Here is a 22,039-nt window from a genome sequence, read left to right as displayed (position 1 = left end):
AAAATGTTTCCTTTGGGTCAAGAAAACTATGTTAACTATTCTGGACATGCAGTATAATTGATTATTAAAGCAAAATGGATTCATTTTGGTAGTTTACTGAATCATTAATCCTTCCTTGAAAATATTTACAACACACGTTGATGGCAAAACTGACAAACTAAATCTAGCTACTTGACAGTAGCTACATATAGTAAGGCCTTAGTACAGAAACAGACACGTAGAAAACTTGATTTATTCACACTTCCCTATCGTGAACATTGCAAAGTCCATATAATAAGTAAGAAATAAAACATGATGGTATATGCTGTTATAGGAAAATCATTAACGTATGGTTGATTAGTTGATTATTTTACTATATCAGCAAGTCTCAGTGCATTCCTCTTATTCCACAGCAAGTTGTCAAGCCCAACAATTTTTTTTCATAAAGAAGGACACATCAAACTTTTTATCTGTTTATAGCTAAATTTAATATTGAGGAACATCCACAAAACAAGTTCCTGTTATTACTTACATTATAATAGCTATAAACAGTTGTTTCCTTACCAACCTCTCTTTCTCTCTCTCTCTCTCTCTCTCTCGATGTTAATAAGTTTATGTTAATGAGAAACTCAGAGCTCTCTGTCCTGACAACTTTCCCTTGTCAGAAAACTTAATGGAACATTACCTCTGATTGTTACAAAGCATTTACACTGGAGACTCTACCAAAAACACTAAATAAATGTATCCTCATCGAAAACTTCACCAGATCAACAATTATTAATATTTTTAATCTGTTTAGGTGGAGCTACCTGGGTGGTGTTACCTGGGTGGTGTTAACTGAGTAACTTCTTACTTTAGAAAGGATAATGTATCAGCCCAAACGCATTAATATAAACCTCGCAGCTGAACTGTGCTTTAATCCATGCTGTTATTGACAATGACTCAACACCTTCTGACCAATCAGATTGGAGAACGGTACTGTTCCCACATTGTTGCCACCAGTGAAAGAATTATGTATTACCCATAATACGATCCAGCATCGCAGTAACCTGCTAGCTTGTGAACCTTCCCTGTGTCCTTCCCTGTAGTCCAATGTATGTTAGAAATATGTTAGAGGAGCGGAAAACTGTCTGTTTGCTCACACTGTCTGCCTAAGTGTGCTCTCTACAATAGCTCACCACAGCCCTGTCATTCAAAACAAGGGCAAGAATGCAGTGAAACTGCTCAAGGATCTCCAACTTGTGCATTCCAATGTTACTGCAAACACCACGCCACTATATAGAGGACAAATGTTGTGTGAGGAATTGGAAGAATGAAAGCGACAGGAAGCAGGAGGGATCTTCCCCCGACACGCAGCGTTAAATGGAAAAGAACATCCCCGTGAATTAGTTCATTTACCTCCGTGATGTTGTCTTACAGTGTTTGTTCGCTGAAAATTAGACAAGGTAATGCTTTGTTGCTGGAATGTCATAATCCAATTTACTGGGAGAATGGTGTGGTTTGTTTCTCAGGATGCCTATTCTGAGACTGTGCTTATTCTGGTCTTGCTGTCCACCCCTGCTGTTTTACTCAAAATAAAAGATGAATTCCAAGGCTTCTGACCACACACGTCAGCAGTGAATGGACAAATATCAACACCACCACTTTTTACCATATCGCTACTAATAACAGCAACGAAAGGTAATGAATGTTCACAGTGAACGAACAGATGAAGAGAGATTGTAGAGATAATGAAAGAAATGGACAGAAGTCCATTTAAAGATTCCATTAAAACCTCCATGAGGATAAAGAATAAATGGTCCAGTTTGAGTATCTTGTATATGTAGAAAACCTGTTTTCATAGAGATGCAATTGATTTGGTGCTTTTTTCTGTTTTATACTGAGCACAGCAGCACCTTTTTTTTTTTTTTTTGATGAGTCCACCTCCTAACGGTAAACTCTATGAGAGCAAGGTAGAGAAAGGGAGGGAGACGAGGAGGAGAAGGAGAAAGAGGGTGGGGATGGGGCGAGTGTGAAAGGCGCCGGAGGAGGAGATTTAAACGAGCAACTTGTTGAAAAGTGCTGAGGGCCAATTAGTAGCCCAAGTGTGTGAGCATGCAGAGGAAACGCACAGGATGAGCAGCACACAGAAGCTTTAAAGCGCACACTGAAAAGCCACGCGCACTGACAGAAAGGCAACAAGTCCTCCTTAGCTTTGCATGCAATATCTCTGACATGTTTCCGTTTCGGAGCCATTCAAGGATCTGATACGGCTGTGCTGAGAAACGTCTGGAGTGTTTTGATATTTATCTAGTCAGTCAGGAAGGGACGGTCGCGCGCGCATCTTTTTTATTCGGCGAACACACTCAAGTCGTTGCTTCTTCTTCTTCTTCTTGTCGTGGGATATATTTCTGACTTTTACGTAGCTGTTCCTGAGTGGATTTGTGTCACTGAAGTGAGTGGACTCAGGTCTTGGCACTGAAGTGTCCCAGCATGAGCGTGTTGGCGTCGCTGGTGCAGGTCATAGCGGCTGCGGTGCTGACGCTGCCCCTGGCTCAGGTAAGAACACACACACACACACGCACACGCACACACACGCATACAAACTCACGCGCGCGCATACACGCACACGCACATACACACACCCGCACACAGGCGCGCGCGCACACTTTATTACACACAGGAAACATGATCGCTGCAAGTGCAGTACTTGTGGTGAGTGTGCCTACATTTCCGGCACGTTTTTATACGGACGTCTTTGTGCGCCTGAATTGCTCACCGTTAAGTGTATTAGTTCTAGTGCACACAAATGATCAGCGAAGCGTACGTGCAGCTTTCCAGGCAGACTTTACCTCTGTGAATGAGTGTCATTAAACTCACTAAGCTCAATAGTGAAACATCACACTCAGCAAAGCCGGTATGGTCTGTTGAGGTTTGCCATTTAACACCCCATTGTCCCTGTAGATTATAACTTGATCTCTTTTTGAATTGGTGCCACATGGAAAGTGTCGAGTCATGAAGTGAAACGTGACCAGCTGCATCACCCAGTTTGACCCGCGTGAGTTTGTGTCCGTCAGGCTTCACGAGCCTCCCAGAGCAAGCGCGTGCTGATTGCGTCATCCTGGAAGTTCACGCTGACGTTCATTTAATTCCTGTAGCCTGTTCCTGCGGATTGTCCTTATATACGCTATATTATTCTGCACTGATTTCTGTAAGTTTATTCACCGAAATTTGCTTTTGGGTTTGTCAGTCTTGTTTAAGGATGTGTTGTTTGGTTTCTATAACACGAGCAAAACAAAAAAGAATGAGTATTTTATTATTAATCTTCTACTGCTGCTTGCCAAATTTCACATTCATCATAGTGAAGTCATCATAAGCCCTTACTTATTGTTTTTGGAAAAGAAATCGAGCAATACATCCAAGCTATTTCTCCTTCAAAGAACTCCAAAGCTCTTAAGATGGTAAACCTGTGCTATTTTTTAACTTATTTTGTTGAAGGTTGAGATGTAATATTCTATATTCTTATAACTTTAGTGTCTCACTCCTGTTTTTATGCATTGTTTATGCTAAGCAAGTCTGTACGTTTGTGTTTATTCTTTATTCATGTGTATTTTTGATATGATATCCTGGCAATAAAAAAAATTTAAAAAAAAAAAAAAAGATTTAATTCCTGTTGCACATTTATGGTTTAAACCTTTTTCATTACAAGCTGTACAAATACATTGGACATTTAGTAAGTGCACATCTTCACCTTTCCATAACTAAGCCTCATTATTTCTAGTTGTGACAATTAGAAATAGAAATGTATTGTCCAAATATAGGTCAAATGTGAGCTGCCAAAGCTGAACTTGGACTTGAATGGGGAGTCTGAGGTTAACAGTTTGGGTTATCCTGTCATGAGTCTCTCTTCTTTTCCACCTGCAGCTCCATCAGCTTACACACAGTATGAATTGACTCCTTTAAAGATACAGACTATCTAATATCAGCCTAACAGCTCTCTACTGCAGTTCTGTACATTATAAGGATTTCACAGAAGATATAAAATGTACTTCTGTGTAGCACAAACCTCTTACACTCCCACAACCTGCTGGTGTGTCCACACTCCTATTAGTTTCACTGTAGTTACTCAACAAGTCATTGTAGCTACTGAATAATATGCTTATATAATAAGTTGTTTTACTAAATAAACAAGCTGGGACTGTATGGATTAAGCTCAGTGTGTGTGAAAGGACATCGTGCACATCTCCTGGGTCCTGTCATAAGGCTGCTAGGACAGAACAGGGTCCACCTGTGTCCTTAGCTCAGTGTTAACAGCTAAGAGTTTCACCAACACATTGCAGACATCCCCCAAAAATACAGCTATGTGTCTTCGATCTGTGAAAGTGTGTGTGTCTTTCGTGCTTGTGCCAACACTTTTACTGTCCTTAGTGTTTTGAGATCCAAGAGGTTTCCAAACATCTGTTGTTACTGGCTTTGTCGAACAGACTTTCAGTCAAGCACCTTTGTAGCAGGAGTGAACATTTAACACATGGCAGAAGTTTTTCAAGTTCATTCACTGCTGCCCATTGATGAATCCTTCCCTGAATGCCTTAACTGAAGAGTTCTCACAAAAGACTGGAACCTTCCCAATCTCTCGCTTTCTCTCTCTCCCTTCCCCCTCCCCTTCCCTCAAACTCTTAGTTATTCTTCTCTTTCTTTTGCTTCATCTCCCTCGACATGCTTCACGTCTCTCTTACAGCCCTTTCATTTGTTCCATTTTCTCCTCTCTCATGTTCCCCTCCTCTGTCACTGAGATGTGGCGAAACTCCAGTATGCTGTAATTCAAGGGGATTTGTACGAAGCAGGCCGGTAATGAGCGATATCACTTGAGTAAGTAGGGACTCACTGTTACATTTATGGAGCTGGATAATCGGCTCACAAATGCTTGGTGAAAACATGAGTAAAATCCACTTCTGAGATTTCAGAATAGCAGTCACTCATACTTAACACAACAGCTACCTGGCAAGCATCAACCAGCCAACTGTTGGAGATCTTGTTCCATCTTTAAGGTATACTGGGGAAGCAAAATATAGTTCAATATAGTACATTGTTACATTTACTTTACATCTGTTACATATAGTGCTATAGCAAAACTGTCAAAACCAATAATTGAGTTCCATCACTTGTTTTTACTAATATCAATTTACCAGTATCAGATCATTGAAAATCTGTGAGCCCAGTCTAAGTACACAACTGGTTAACTTTAATTAAATGGGTCTTTACCAGGAAATTCATTGTGTTAAACTGATCTAGCAGTGCTACATGACTGCATCCTACATAGGTGGTGCTGTTCAGCAGCACAGGAGAGACCATCCAAAGGGGGAAAAATGATGAAGATTTTTGAAACAGCCTTGAAATGTATTTCCAGATAGTCTCATGAACACACAAACATTACCCAAAAGAAAACAAATGGGTAACAGCCAGATACTATCACGCCATGGCCCTGTTGGTGGAGACTCCAGATGACATACAATCTTATTAAGTGTGTTTCTCAAGGGTCTTTGTAGATGGATTTTTCCTGGAACCTTTTTCTGAAAGGGAAGCTGTCTGTTGTAGGGTTTTACTTTAAACCCCATGAAACCTTCAGGGTGGTAGATTTTGTTTTGTTTTGCTTTTCTGAGAAAATATCTCTGGATACAGTGAATTCCTAATTCCTTATGCAGTTCTGTCCTTGTCTTGAAATTTCACGGTCACCTTTAATGCTTTTGATCTCAACAGACCACAGCAAATGTTTAGAAATTCCTGAGAATTCTTCTCCACACTACCTGTCTCCACTTTGCTGTCTGTGTTTTCTGCTTGGCCACTTCAAAAAGAAAAACTAAACAGAATGGAAAGTAAATATTGGCCACACAATTGGGAAAACCAGTAATAGATGTCTTGTCCTGCCCTCCTCCTTTGGATGGAGGCCTCTGATTTCAGATTCTCCCAAGAAAGCTTGCCACTGCCCAAATTCTGTCCACATTTTAACATTATGTGTCATCACTGCTAGTAAAAACCAATCACAATATCATGTTTATTCTGCATCACATATTCACTATGCCATTACATCAGTTGTGAGCAATTTCTTCAGACTTTTGTAAACTAAGAATAATGTAAACCATAAAAAATTAAAGCGGTTGAGTCTGACACCATGCTCATATTTGCAAATGTTTCTATAATGTGATCCTTGCCAGACTAGTGGTGTGCATCAGGACTGGGCAGGACTCCACAAAAAAGTCTCAGGAGCAGGCGGTTTTTACTGTCGTGCAGGTGGTCTGATATGAACCTTGAGGGACAAAGAAAGGCCACGTTCATTAACAGGGAGTGCATTTGCAGGGCTGTCTGACACATTTACCTTGTTCATTCATTCATCTTCAGTAACTGCTTTATTCTGGTCAAGGTTTCTGTGGTTTAAATTACTAATTTGTGTATATTTTGGGAAAGTGTTGCATATTTTGGTCAGGGTTGCAGTGGCTCCAGAGTCTATTCCAGGAACACTAAAAGTCTAATGGTTGATATCGGATCAGATTTGACGTATTCTTCAATCTGATCAACTGATGTGAACATGTGTGATGTTAACTGATACAACAAATATCATGCACATGATCACAGTCTTAAAGCATGCTGCCATCTCCGTAGCAGCTCTGTTACTAAAAGGGTGTCATTATCAAATCAGCATCAGGTATCAGCCAATACTCAAAGCTCTGGTATGGGTGATGTATTGAAAATGGAAAGAATGGGAGTGGTGCATCCCTAATTTTATGATGTGTATAATGTAAAACCAGAAAGAATGTAGGGATACAAGCAGCTAATACTAGATACCATTTCAAGCAAGCTGCTGTATGTCACTTAGCTTTAGCAGCTGCTTCTGACCCAGCATAAATAGATACAGAGGATATAAAAAGTCTACACAGCCCTATTAAAATAAATCTGAAAAAAAAGTATTTTTCTACATTTAATTTGATACAGCAACCAACACATGAAAACAAATAGAAACATTTTAGGGGTTGGGGGGATGGGGGAGAAAAAGAAAAACTTACAATAACCCCTTAACTAATATTCTGGTAAAGCACCTTTTGCTTGTAATACAGCAGTCGTTTGCGGTAAGAGTCCACCAACTTTGTACATCCTGATTTGGCAATTTTATTTCACTTTCCTTCTAGGGCCCTGAGTAGGCCATTCCAAAACACTGATCTTCTTCTGAGGTTGATTTTTTGCTTTTGGTCATTATCGTGCTAGAATTTGAAATTTTTCTTCATCTTCAGCTGCCTAACATTTGTGCCAAAATGCTGTCACCACAATGCTATACGGTTTTTTGGGTTGTCAGCTTGTCTAAGTTGTCTTTAATTTGTTTCCAAACACATCTTTTAGAATTTAGAATGCCCAAAAAGACACCAACCCATAACACATTTTGTCCCATGGTTTGGGGTGATTTAGGTGGCTTGGATGTTTTTTTTGTGAGAATTTTTGTGAGAAAGAGTGACCAGTACTTGCCAAATATTCCTGGAGCTCCTTTAATGTTGCCGTAGGTCTCTTGGCAGCCTCCGTGATAAGTTTTCTTCTTGTCCTTTCATCAGTTTTGGATGGATGTGGTGTTCTGGAAAATGCGAGGTAATGGTGCCCCATTTTCTCCATTCATTGATGATGGAATGGCCTTCACTGTGATCCTTTGTACATCTAATGTTTTGGAAATTCTTTTGCACATCTCTCCTGATCAGAAATACCTTCCAGCAATGAGAACCTGTGCATGCTTTGTAAGCTCTTTGTGGACGATGGCTTCAGCAGTCGGATGAAACCAGGAAGATGTCAAGAAAATCCAATTGAAATAGCTGATCATTATTTGGGGTTCATCAGAATCTCTTCAGTGATGAAAGTGTATGATAATTAGTTTTGAACATGAGTTTGAATGTGATTCTGAGCACATCCCCCATAATAAAAAGGTGTGCACACTTATTGCAACCAGGTTTCTGTAAGTTTTTTCTTTTTTTTTTCCCCTAGGGGTGTGTAGACTTTTTATATCCACTGTATTTCTACAGAGAGCCTCTGAACTTGTTTGCTCCTAAACACATGGAGATCTTTGTCTTCCTAAACGATGTGACATGGCCAGGGAACCAACTCCAGCCCCTGGGGTTGCACATGACAGTGCACTCCCAGCGCCGGTCCCAAGCCCGGATAAAATTGGGGAGGGTTGCGTCAGGAAGGGCATCTGACATAAAAACTGTGCCAAATCAAATATGCGGCCCAATGATCTGCTGTGGTGACCCCTAACAGGAGCAGCCGAAAAAAGAAGAAGAACAACAACAATATATAATTAATTTTAGAGGCATTATGGAAAAGGCTAGTAAATTCGACTACTTTTATGCTAGTCTGTTTTGCTTTTTAAGCTAATTTTTGTTCTTGGTGTTTATTCTGGCTATGTGTTATATTATACACATGATTCATGGTTTTATATTTTAGCTATTTACCATTTATATGGACAATAGATTTTTTTTTTTTTTTGGAATTTTCTGACACAGGCCCCACATGCAGGTTAGTTTGTGTATTTGAGTGCATGGTTTTGTTCTAAAAGGAGGCACCTGTCAGGAAACTGCTGTGAAATCACCTGACTATGTGATTGTTTTAACATGCAGATTTACATCCTTTCATAAGGTATTTATGTATTTTCCTGTTTGCTATTTTCTGCCTGGTCTCTCAAACTGGTTGTGCTTCCATGTGAATTCCCATCTCCGTCGCTTCCTACTGTGCCCCAGATGCCACATATTCTCTCTTAAGTGTCATATGATGTGCTATTCTTCTTTTCCTTCCTTGTTTGTACCCTGTGAGTTCTCTCCTGTACCGTTCAACTCTGTTTCACTCTTTCCGTTATATGTATTCTTAGCTTTCACCTTTCCTGTGCAGGATAGAAGGACAGAATGCTGAGAGAGAGGTTGTATTGAACCGTTGCCCTCTTAATGTCGGTTTCCTGTCCAGGTCATCTCCTTCTGTTTTATTTAAACAGCTGGAATGATGATGACATTGACCCATGCTGGTATTCCCTCTGTACTATCTGGGCTCAGCAGTGAGGAAGAGTATGCAGCAGCCTTGTAAAAGCACAGTGTTATTAAAGGTAATAGGAGCTGGACAGAGAGCAGGGTCTGCGGTAGCTTCTGTGCTTCAGCATGCAATTTGAAGACATGATTCACTACAGGTGTTTCCTCTCTATCAACACTTGAGCAAAATAATACTTGAGTCTGGCCATCTGTTCCTGTGTGTATCGGCTTCCTCTGCCTCAGTTCTGCCAAGAAGGTGCTATTTATGCAAGAGCCATTGACTAGGCAGCTGGTAATATAAACACCTGTGTTTTCAGGTTATAGCACTGAGAGGTAATCCTGCAAATACATATTCATAGCAATGCTGTTACTGCATATGTAACACTTTGTACTGTATTACTGTAGATTTAGGGTTCAAATTTGGGACAAGCTGTAAACATGCACCACTTTGGCATTAATATGATCGGTATTCAGTTCAAATGCACTGCCAAGGCACTAACTGGATTTTTTTTATTTTTTTTGGCAAAATCAAAGATAATACATTCACAATTTCAATTACAAAACCATTATAAAGCACGACTCATGGGAATCAGGCTAGTTTTCAGGTTGTGTGCAGGAAACAGAGATACGTGTTTCCTTGTCAATAAACTCTTGTCAGTAAACACTATAAGCAATTCCATAACAACTTTCCTGAAAATATGTGGTTTTTACTCTTTTCAGCCTTTGGTTGCTGCAGCATCCATCTCCACATTTTGTTCACATGCAATTAGAGTAGACACGCATAACTACAGTTGTAGTGGTGACAGGAGGTCTGCCTCTTCCTGTGCAGGCCTGCTCGTGGCCCAAGGGACAGAGTGCAATCACAATCTGGAAACATGGACCTCTCCTTCCTTTGGTGGCACTCAAGGGACTGTCATCTGCTTGGTGGCCTTTAATCTCTCATCTGGAGGCAATTTATTCCCTTTTACACACCCACGACACCATTTACTGTAATAGGGAGCACAATTACCCTGAACTGGCCCATATACATGTATGTAGGGCCAATGAGTTGTCTTTGCATATGTTGTTGTATGGTGCCTGGACTGATCACTGCTCTTGAATTAACATCTGGCGAGTCAAACCCAGTGTCATGTAACACTGGTGTATTTCCTTATTCTGGTTTGTACGTGATCAAATTGAGGACTGACTACTTTATGGTACACTCATCAATCAGTAAAAAGCAGCCTCAAGTTTCTCCTAAATCTGGATCACCTTTTCTTTAATTTGACCTTAACATGTCGAGCAGCTGGAAAGCATCAACTTTAAGACAGAAGGCATTGTAGTACTTATCACATTAACTTACTCTAAATACAGCCGTTCATTTCACTCCTTCAACAGACTTTAATGTGACAGATCTCCACCAGTTGAGTGCTTTAAAAGGCTGTTTGAGTAACACTTGTAGAAGTGGTCCACTGAAGACTGACAAGATCCTGGGGTAGAATGTTCTATTGCAAAATGGCGATAATGCATTCATATAAAGAAAGATGATTATCAAGGATTAATAGATTCAGAAAACAGCAAATTGTACTATAGTATAATTATTCTGTAGCACTTTCCTGTCTGTAGTACTACCTACTTATCTGTATTACTTTCCCATTTCAAAATTGTAACATCCCCAGTTGCTGTCACTATCCACATTTTTACAAGGAGCCAAAAGTCTGCAGAAATATTTAATTATCATTTTGTTTGCTTTTGTTTTTCTCTCAAAACTTCCTGCCCCATATCCCACAGACTATGCGATTAGAAAACTGATGTCCCTCAGCTGCCTCATGACGTCAGACCTCTCTCATGTGTTGTCTAACTTGTGGAACATCTGAAAGGGAATTGCATAAATATCAAGTCTCATGGAACTTTAGTGACTCTCACATAAATCAAGATACAAGATACAGGAACATTTTCATAGAAGTGCCTCAGTGGTTTGTATAAACCTATTTTGCAGATCTTGTCTTTGTAATTATTACTGATGGGCAAAAGCAGGACAGTGGCCAAATCCAGGCCAATCGATCATGAGAGTCTTTCTGAACTGTTGAAGGAGTCGTACAGATTGAGAAATTGAATCTTTTCAGGAATTTATTTCAGGGAAAAAAACATACTATATGCCTCATGATCCTTTCTTATTGCTTTATAAACCTGACATAAACAAAATGGGTTTAAATATCACATTGTGAATATTCATTTCTAGTATATCCCGTATCTATGGTTCTTTAGGTTTCACCACATAACCCCTCCACATATTCTGCATCATCATTAAGAGTCTCACCTTTGATGCCCTGTCAGTTCCTAATGATCTATATGATTCTTAGAAAACCATAAGGAGTTGGCCAAAATGTAAAAGAGTCTTCCATAAATCTAAATGCCTAAATGCTAATCCATCCATCGCACATGCTGACGTAAACATGGATGAGCAGTTGCTACGTGAGGTCCTCCACATATCCGTGATAATCTGCCAGATTTTACAAAGGCAACGCGCACTCTGGCACAGGGAACCTGAAGGTGCTGAGTGTGTGCCTTATTCTGGCTGACGTGCATTATGCCAGGTTCTCCCAAAGCCTCCTCCTCCCCCACCATGGCTACCTCAAGCATTCTTTCCATGAAAGGCATCCAAGACCGCTGCCAAAAAGAACCATTGTGGTGAGGTGAAGTCTGCCTGAAATACTACTAAACCCCCCCCCCCCCCCCCCCTTTTTTTTAGGTTGGTTTGGATTGTGCACTTTTTCGCACTTACATGCTTACGAAACTGCCTTTTGTATGGTGATAGAGAAACAAATCTTGTTTAGTAGCAAGACAGAGTTATGTGATTGTAAATGTGTTTCATTATGCCTCTTTTTTTTTTTTTCAAAAGAAGGTGCCACTATCCTTAGACAGTGCTGTAGTGTAATTTCTCTTTCTACAAAAGTTTGCTCCATGTCAGACCTTTTGTGACCTACACACACTGGAGTAAGGTGGAGGTAGGCAATGTAGGTCACTGACCCACTAATTTGTTGAGAACTGAGCCTCCTTATCCTGAGCCATGGCAGAGGAATTTCACAAACCAATGAATCATGATATGATATCAGTCTGCGGATTTGCTTCTCTGGTTAGCTGTTCAGGATCTCAATCCAGACAAAAGTCATTTTAACATAGTGTTCGGTTTATTACATTTCAACTGAGGTACAAATTATTAAATCTTTTTGGTGTTATTTTTAAGGAAACAGTAAGTTGGGATGTTAATGATAATAAGTATTTGTCATGACTCTTGTAACTTCTAAAGAGTTAATGCAGCTGTTGAGTTCTTACGTTCCAGAGAAAATGTAATGTTTAACAAAGGCTTAATGGGGAGTATCCACAGAATGGAGATAGACGAACAGGAAAATAAATAGATGAATCACACTGAACTTAAACAGACACAAATGGGAATATGATATATCTCTTGGCCACACCAGGGTGACTTTGGATTGAAATGTGCAGCTCTGTCTTGTACCACCAGTGTGTGCTAAGAGATTTTATCTTTTATGCTTGCTGTTGTATTTAAATTTATATCTTAAAACAAATAGTTTGTGGATTATCTAGCTTTAGTTATCTGTAGGGCTTGTTTATCCATGTTACTACTAGAAAATTGCGTAATTGCATATCTTCTGTGTACTTATGTTAAATTTCCATTTCCCATATTTACATACATTATTATACCAATGATAAACAGATATAATCATGTTGAATCTGTGATAAATATCACTAATCTGATGATCTCTGATCTGTTACACTTTTTAATGTTTTGCAGTGTTCCCACTCAGGCTTTACCAACAGCACCTCTAAAGGTAAGAATATCAACATAACCAGACTATTATCTATTTGAATTAGGCAGTATAAAATTGTTACAGTGACAGAAGCACAGTAATAAAGCACGAGATTGTGTCGTTATAATTCTTGATATTTTCATGAGCAGTGGTGCAGATGGTAACCTGGGAAAAGTGGGACCGTTGTAAAATGCGTTGAGTTAGAATGAGCAGATTATCAAGAGATTTGGTTAGGCATGCTGCTACGGTCCCCAGTCCAGTCAGTGCCTCTGATTCCCTGTTAAAACTGAATGTGCACAATGCAGTGCAGTGACATTTACCTAGCAATATGACTAAATTTCACTGATAGGTTTCTTGTTAATATTTTATGTTGATATGTTAATGGAAGTATCACAACCATGGAGACAAGGATACAAGTTTGAGATTATTTATGTTAAAAGCCAACAGTACAAAATCCACAATTATATATAAAAGCAGGTAAGGATTCAAAGATAATAATATCAGACCAATACACCCAAAGGTATAAACAGTATAACAGTGAAAAAAGATTGCTAAATCTAATAAAATTTTCTTTAATTTGTCCTTAAAATACTCTATAAAATGTTCCTGAGATGTTGAGAGTCTGCCTGGCAGTCCTGTCATAGTAATTCACAGCCAGTGTCGTGTCAGCGCTGTCACTTGAGAATTGGTGAGAAATTTGTACACATACACGATACACTGCCAAATGTCATTACATGACTACAGAGGGACAAAAGGGAGCCGGCCAACTGTCAGGGGAGAGAAACACTAATAGCCAGAGAGTTTAAGCAAACAGAAGTCAAAGTGAAAGTCAGTATAATACTATAAGAGGAAAAGGATTCATGAGTGATAGCTGTTTTCTTGCTGAATATTCAAGTTTTTTGGTCTCTAATATGGTGGGAAGCTTATAAATGATACTCAGACAATTTATCATTGTCGTGGAATTTGTGTCATTACTTGGTTGTGTGGTTGTTTAGCTAGAGAAGTCACGATAGCGAGCTAGTGACTAATGGATAGTCTTTGTGTTTCTCTGTATTTTTGTATTGCAAACCCAGTTATTTCAGGCAAGAGTGTGTCATCTGGGTTGTCTGCTTGCCTCAGCGTGAGTATTTATTACTCTGCATTTTAGCTATTGTGCTAACACTATTTGGCATGCCCCTGACATATTTGACAGATTAGAGAGTAAAATACACAAATTAGATAATAAAATATTTGGAGAACAAAGAGGTAATAAAAATTACATGCGCTGGATGCGATCAGAGGTAATACCACATAGAAGTTTGGGACACCTGACCATCACACCCATATGTGCTTTTTGAACATCACATTCCAGATTTAGTGGAATATAAAAACCTCCACTCTTCTGGGAAGGCTTGCCACTAGATTTTGGAACGTGGCTGTGGAGATTTGTCCATTCATCCACAAGAGCATTATTGAGGTTGGGATCTGATGTCGGGTGAGGAGGCCTGGGCATTCCAGTTCATCCCAAAGGTGATCAGTAGAGTTGAGGTCAGGGCTCTGTGCAGGCCACTCGAGTTCTTCCATTCCAAACTTGGCAAACCATGTCTTCATGGCCCTCAATTTGTGCACAGGGGCATTGTCATGCTGGAACATTTAGACCCCTTAGGTCCAGTGAAGGGAAATCTTAATGCTACAGCATTGTGCTACATTCTGTACAATTGTGTGGTTCAAACTTTGTGGCAACAGTTCAGGGAAGGCCCACATATGGGTGTGATGGTGAGGTGTCCACAAACCTTTGGCCATATAGTGTAGCTTCATTCTCTATGCTGTATTTGAGATAACTAGCTAGAGTTTGTGGGCTAGCTCACATACATTGGCATTAGAGATGCTGATATTGTAGAGATGCAGCATCAGAGATGAGCTCGCAGCAGAGCAAGCAAGAGGTCTTGCACTTTCACTTGGTAACTATGACAGTTTACATAGTTGCACATATTGTGCACAATAAAGTTGTTTTTTTTTTCATTCTTGTAATGCTAATTACATCTTTTGAGTCATAAATAATAATAGGCACTACTGAGTTGTTTGTTCTTTTTGTTATGTATAAAATGATTCATTCAGTTATATTTAGTTAGTGGTTGATGTGGGGCAACATGAATAGTGTCCATACCTAAATCCTTGTTGTAAGAACTGAGGTAGAACTTTTAAAGCTTTGCGTGAAGTCTAGAAAATACTGTTTCAGCAGTGTGTGTGCATTAAGAGAGAGGTTCAAAAGCCATAAGAGAGGGGCTCAAAAGCACATTTAGGATCATTTGTTTAAAGTGTTAGAAATGTTTACCAAGCTGAGACATGTGCATGTAGAAAATCATTGCTCAAGTCTATCAAGCAAAAATAAAATGTCCTGGTCAGGAACTGATGCAACTGCTGGCTGGATTTTGTTTTTGCAGAAGTCTTTGGCCCATATCTACTAATTTGCATGCATGTGTATTCTGCCTTCTCGTAGTAAACTGTGGACTATCCCTGGGGCAGTCATTCCACTCTTCCCACTATTTCTTATTGGCTCTTTTATTTTCCTTCATGGTGATGCGTGATGTTTTTTCATCCAATGATTGATTCCCACTCTTTAACCCTGAAGTTCCTCCATATGTGATTTTTTTCACTCTTAGCAGACTGCTGGACAACCTAAAGCTACTGAAACCCCCTGTGTTGTCTGTTTTCATTACTGGATGGAGTGCGTAGGGAGTGGCAGATTGATTAGCAGCTTTGAAATTTCATCTTTTATCTCTCCCACTCGCTCTCTCATGTTACTCTTTTGATAATGAGGAGCAGATGCTGATCAAGAAATGAAGTAAGGCTGCGGAAGGAGTGATATTTCTACATCAGACCTATGAATACTAACGAAAAGTAAATGAATAATCCTTACATAGTTATTATTAGTAACTGTACATTTTAGCTGCACAGATTTAAAGAAATTACAGGGCTGTAACAGAAATATTTGGAAAATGGTTAATGCGTAGAAAAATGAGAATATTATTTGAGAATATTATTTTGAAGTAAGACTACTAAAAGCACAGTTCTGTTTCTCCATTCTAACTGCTAGAATACCTGTACACATATGCCAAGATCTTCCAACAATCATGTTGTAATGTGTGTAATGTCGTAAATATGCAACATCTTTCCCTTTCTTCTTCTTCTTCTCTCATTTTGGATTACATGATGATGATATAGAGCTATCTGGTTAGTCAGAGCTACAGGTGACCTGACCTATGAAGTTAGTATTACCTTCCTTTCATTCCTTTCCAGATTTTTTTTTCTTGTACCCTGTCATCAATTGCTTATAGTCTTTTTTTTTTTTAAATACTTTGGTATTTAAAAATATATTTTTTTACCATATTTTGCTGTTAAAAAAAAAAACCTGAGCTAACAAATACCCTGAGTTGTTCTATTGACTTTTTTCCATTGTCATTTCCACTGAGCCTTTTGTGTCTTGAAAATAAATAAATTTAAAAAAAAAACTTTAAAATTCTCTTTATCAGAACTTTCTCTTTTAGCAGAAAATGGCACAGAGAATATTAGCTACTTTAAAACTTGCTAAAAAGAGAATATAATTACACAAAGGCCAAAGTTTTTAGAACATTCTAAAACTCAGTGAAGAATAATCCTCCTCATCCGGAATTCCTGCCTGCTTATAGGCCAGTGTTCATGACCGTAACTAGCTTAAGGTGCAGCTAATTAGGGCCCCATGAAAGAAAGCAAGTTAGTTGAGAATGTTGGGAAAGATGCTGCTGTTTGTGTGAAAGGTGGCCAAACTGAGGCACCGTGACCACACATTTGAGACCAAGCTAACGAAGCACATGTTTATTGGGCAATTGTGCATAGTGTAGTACCTACAGCTTACAATGGTCTGCTAATCCTGTCATGTGCCTCTGGCTGCCTGCAGGTTTCAGAACCTCCACAACCACCTGTGTTAGAGAAGAGAAGCTGGTTGTCATGCTAAAGTGTCAAAAAACATTGTTAATGTCCTTAAAATCACACCCCTCACACATATAACAACGTACCTTTACTATCGGTTACACTGAACATTACATAGTTGTTATGGAATAATATACTTCAAAATAATAAGATGAGAGATTAAAGGGACAACGCAGCTTATTTAACTCACTGGCTAATTACTAAGGATTTCCTGGACTAAATATGGTGTATTAGAAGAGGAAAAACATAAATCTTTGTAAAGCTTTGGCCTATAATGCCTGCCTTTTCCCTGCTGTGTTTGCCCTTGTTGCAGTAATCCTGTTTCAGGAGGTGTGGGGACGGAGCTTCTGCCGCACCATCGAGACACTGGTGGATGTAGTGCAGGAGTATCCTGGGGAGGTGGAGCACATGTACAGCCCGTCCTGCGTGCCATTGGTCCGTTGTGCTGGTTGCTGTGGAGATGAGAACCTTGAGTGCCACCCCACACTAACCTCTAACGTCACTATGCAAGTATGTACTAGAGCAATAACAAAAAGTAAAGGGGACTATCTCTGCTGGTGGTCAATAACAGTGTCAACAACTAAGTAAATACACTGGATGTGGCCAGCTGGACTGAACTGCATTTAATTCAGCACATTTACATCTGCATGTAAACTTGATATAGTAATATAAATGATTTAATACCATCCAGTGTATCCAGCTAACTTTTAGGGTAGGGTGCCCCTACTAGTAGAAAATCCTGAATAGTCCTAAATAGATGAATGAAAGCATTCTTAGGAAATAACGTCTATGAAATGAAAAGCTGCTGACAAGCTGATTGCGCAGTAATTGCAGGCAGAAGTCTGCCATGTCTCCATTTTTAAAACACACAGATCACAGATCAAAGTAGATCATGCTCTGGACAGCTGCACATGACCAGTTTTACTTTGTTCAACATAGGAGTGTTATATCAATTAGCAGTTTTTATGTGAAGTCACACACTCTCTCAGAGTACAGATGCTGTGTATGGCAACAAGGCAGCAACAAAGTATTCTTGAGAACTAGTGCTCTAGACTTTTTTTTTTTACCTGTTCTGACACAGTTTATCTCATTGGTTTATCTCATGTCCTGATCCCATATTATATTTTAATACAATACACATATCAGAGCTCTCAGTGGATATCTGCATTGTGCTAAACAGAGTACCAGCCAGTACTGTCATCCTCTTAGTCACCATGTGACTCTCTGATGATCATCAATAGATATTATAAGCATTCATGGCACTACATTTCTTAGTGGATTGGATCCTCTTAATCTAATGCAAAACTTATCCAGCATTTCAGTTCCACTATCAGCATGTGATTTTTGAATTGGTACGTACTTACTAAATAAAGAATATTAGCCTATGAGATCTCAGTGCAATCTATTATTTCCTGTTATTAAGACTACAGTAAACCAAATATAAGATTATTAAACCTATTTCTAGACATTTCTACTCATTTCAAGCTTTACATTTTCTTATTATATGGGCAGATATTTTAGCTTCTTTATAGAAATAAATGCTAAAAATGAGAAAAAGTATCTGCCAATAGAACAAGACTATTTCAGACTTGAAGTTAGTAAAAAAAATAGGTTTAATAATCATGTTTAATAATCACTAGAAATAGGTTTAATAATCATGTATTGTATTTGGTTGATTGTAATCTTATAATAGGAAAGATAATGCTATATCAGTTTGACTATATTCAAGATATTTTCACTTGCTAAGACGTTGTTGTTGTTGTTTTTGTGTTTTTTTTTTGCAGTGGACTACATTTGAGCCACACTGTTGTTGTACAGTCAATATAAGAAATAAAGTAACAGTTATATTTGTATGCAGTTATTAAAGCTGAAGCCAGCAGAGCAGAGACAGGAGTATGTAGAGATGACTTTTGTGGAGCATAAAAGCTGTGAATGTAGGTAAGGACAAAATAACCACTCACTCTGGTTTGTTCTGTTTTATACATTCATGTGTTCTCTAATCATAACCATGTCCTCCAATCGTAACTCTGAATAGTGATGTGTTTATGAAATTGACAGTACCACAAGACTAGTAACTAATTGTGTCTCTGTTCTTATGTGGTGTGATGATCAGACTAAGAAAGCGTACACCAAAACATGACAGGTAACTTTCTTAGCAACACTTTATCATAAGTAATAATAACTGCAGTTTCATGATTTATTTCAAAATCAGAGTTTATCATTTCTTAATTGTAGGTGGAAGCCAAGAGGACGGGGGAAAAAAAGAAAGGAGAAACAGCGAGTGAAAGACTGTGATGGGTACAGAACTGTTTTCTTACAATTCAGTTCTATTACTGGAAACAGATATAATAAAGCTTTTTCAGAGTGTACTGTTAACTGATGGTGACCTTCATACTGAACCTTCATACATCATGTCTCACAGGTGCCAGCCTCCTCGAAGGTAAACGCAGTCTCTTCCTGCTCTCTGCCCATCCCATACTGCCTGCCCCTTCAGTGTACTGCCAGCCTCTTACAGCATCCTGCGTCACCTCAACCACCAGATCCAAGATGCACCATTGTCATGGTGATGGGGAGATCACCGGGGACATTTCATATAAAGGGAAGTGCCTTTTGTGAGGTGATACCCTCAGACGTGCATCTCACAAATCTCCTGAGGAGCATAACAGTGGTGGGCCAGACCTAGTGTCTGAGCTAGAACATGACCCCACAGGACACTGGCTATATAAAGTAAAAAAAAAAATATATATATATATATAATTGTTAATAATATATTATTATTATTATTATTATTATTATTATTACGCACACTATCTATGACATATCACATCTTTTTATTTATTGCTTGCAAACCAGAAGAGAGAGCATGTTTGGTTGTTTATGACTGAATACTCTGCTGAAGTTTGGCATGAGTACAAATTGGGATTTTTTTTTTTTTTTTTTTAGAGATAAAAATTTAATCACCAAAGACAGTTGGTTTTGCTAGAAAACTAACAGTAATCATTTCTGATGTTTCATTCACCGAGATAAGCAATGAGCTTCTTTATTCTTGTATTAATGAGTTCTCAGAGTAAATGTAATTACATATGCAATAACTGCAAGCTGATAGTTATGCAAGAATTGAAAGCTGGGACAAAGACCAAGAAACTCCTCCCTCCTTATATATTCCCTGTTCACACATACCAGTTCCTGTGAAGACTTTTCTCTCTCTGTCTCCTCCCTGTCCCCCATGACCCCTCTACGCTTGTGTCGTTAGCAGATTGTCTGTTGGTTTGGCATTCTAGCTGTCAGAGCTCCAATCCAACTTCTCTGAGTTTGTCTTTTCTTACAAGCATTCACTCCACAAACCAAATTCTTAAGCTTGAATAAGTCTACATGGAGAATGGTGCACATGGACTGCATTAGAGCTCTAAGTGACTTCTTATATGGTTCGTACATTGACGTAGTGACCTCTACTGGTATCAAGAAAGCAATTCAATATATTATCATTTTCCAAACATAAACAAACCTGCTGTACCGTACATATGATTTAAATAATGACAGTTCATGGAAGAGCCAGTGAATTTGATGAATTTGTGTATATGATTTTGCAATACGAGAGACGAGTGTAAATCAACATAAACTGAAGTTTGAAATAAAAGTTTATTATTTTTGTCTATTAAAATGGTTCAAAAAAGGATGGGTTCAGGTCAGCAACATGATGAGACTCAACCAAAAAAATATAAATAATAATAATAAATTAAAAAACAACAACACCTGCTGCTAATACTACTTGGCCTTTAAATACAAAAGTGACAATATCAGTTTAACAGTGACTAATAGGCTTTTATCAAATTAGTATTGTGTAAATTCTTTCATTTCTCAGATTTTATTAGCACAGCACCAGATATAGGATTGTATTGGACTTAAACTGGCAGCATTTTTGTTGTGTTGCTGAGTGTGAACGTAAGAGCAATTTTTTTCATTTTTATTACCATCATGGGTCAAGAGTTTTAAAGTTATTTTCAGTTTCATGTATATTGTACATATTTATATATGATTTTGATAATGTATTGCTATCGTGCCACTGCCAATAAAGAGATACATCATCTAAGTTGTTGTTCCTTTATTAAAGGAATGTTATAAACAGGGTCGTCATAAGAGGAGTGATCATAGTGTTTTGGTTTGTATAGTGTTTGACTTGTTATATCATTTCTTTATTGTTGTCAAGAAAATACCATGCACTATTATATATAAAGCCATTTCCAGTATAAAATCAAATGTAACAACAAGATTGATTAGGTCAACCAATAAATTAGATATTTTATTCTGAATATACAAAAACAAAAAAAAGTTTTAAAAATACAGAGTGGTACAATTTAATGAGTTTCCACTTTAGTTAGTGTGGTTTATAAGGTTTAGAAACTGACGTGTATCATTATGCCACATGAATTGATATATAGAGTCAATTCAGATATCTAAGGACACTTTTTGAATTTTCACATTGTCTAAGCTTTCCTGCCATTAATAAAACAACATCCCCAATACATGACACATTTCTGAAATCCTAAAATCCTAGATGGTGACTATCTTCACAAGCCTTCACAAGCTCAATGCCACAAAGCCTCCATTCTCTCTGCACTGATAGAAATCCTTTTGCATTTGCCAGGTGCTCAAAAGCAATATTTGCATCCTGTTATGATGCTTAGAGCTGCATACAACCCATACAACATTCTGTACTAGTCAGGGTTCTTAGACATCACACTACATTCACAGGAGGTCATTCATCAGAGCAAGCACTCCCAGGTTCAGCTTCAGAAGCTGCAGAGCCATAATGACCTCTTCCTGGAGGCCTAAAGCAGCAGAGATGCCCAGGTCTAGACAAAGCTGCAACTCAGCCTCCAGAATATAACCTCTGAGGAATCAAAGAACATCAACTTAAGAATCACAGTTTGATGCATATAGCTATACATGTTGTCCAGAATTTGTAGGCAAGTCTTAAATTATATTAGTTACACACAAAAGCTTACATAGGGAACTACTTCTCTACTAAACTAAGAGTGTGTCTCAAGTCATTCCTGTATTAGGGTTTTCATGCTCATTGCTCACTGCAGTATATCCTCACTGCAGCTGGGAAAGGCCAATCAAATCAAAGAGCCTATAATTTATTCAACTGAAAGACTAGGTTTTTTTGTCTTTCAGGTTTATTTTAATGTGTATATTTTGTAATTACATTTTGTGTAGCACTGGTCTTAGACTGCCTGCGGGTCAGTTCTGTCCATATGGTTGTTCTACAAT

General features: G+C 38.5%; 1 protein-coding gene across 2 annotated transcripts; it reads left to right on the top strand.

Annotated features, from left to right (window-relative positions):
* The first annotated feature begins 2,031 nt into the window (after positions 1 to 2,031).
* On the top strand, positions 2,032 to 20,855 carry pgfb (placental growth factor b). Of its 2 annotated transcripts, none has more exons than XM_026933790.3 (7): positions 2,032 to 2,517; positions 12,802 to 12,838; positions 17,079 to 17,275; positions 18,624 to 18,703; positions 18,879 to 18,908; positions 18,978 to 19,063; positions 19,188 to 20,855. In XM_026933790.3, exons 1-6 carry the CDS (start codon positions 2,452 to 2,454, stop codon positions 19,048 to 19,050), a joined length of 483 nt encoding a protein of 160 aa, XP_026789591.1. In that variant the 5' UTR covers positions 2,032 to 2,451; the 3' UTR covers positions 19,051 to 19,063; positions 19,188 to 20,855. The 2 variants fall into 2 exon arrangements, with proteins under 2 accessions (XP_026789591.1, XP_026789590.1); XM_026933789.3 differs by having other exon boundaries at positions 2,035 to 2,517; positions 19,001 to 19,063.
* Positions 20,856 to 22,039: the final 1,184 nt, after the last annotated feature.

Source organism: Pangasianodon hypophthalmus, chromosome 10 (genome assembly GCF_027358585.1).
Source record: "Pangasianodon hypophthalmus isolate fPanHyp1 chromosome 10, fPanHyp1.pri, whole genome shotgun sequence".
NCBI lineage: Eukaryota > Metazoa > Chordata > Actinopteri > Siluriformes > Pangasiidae > Pangasianodon > Pangasianodon hypophthalmus.
The sequence above is the reverse complement of the archived record's forward strand: the minus strand, read 5'-3'. Positions and strand labels throughout refer to the sequence as shown.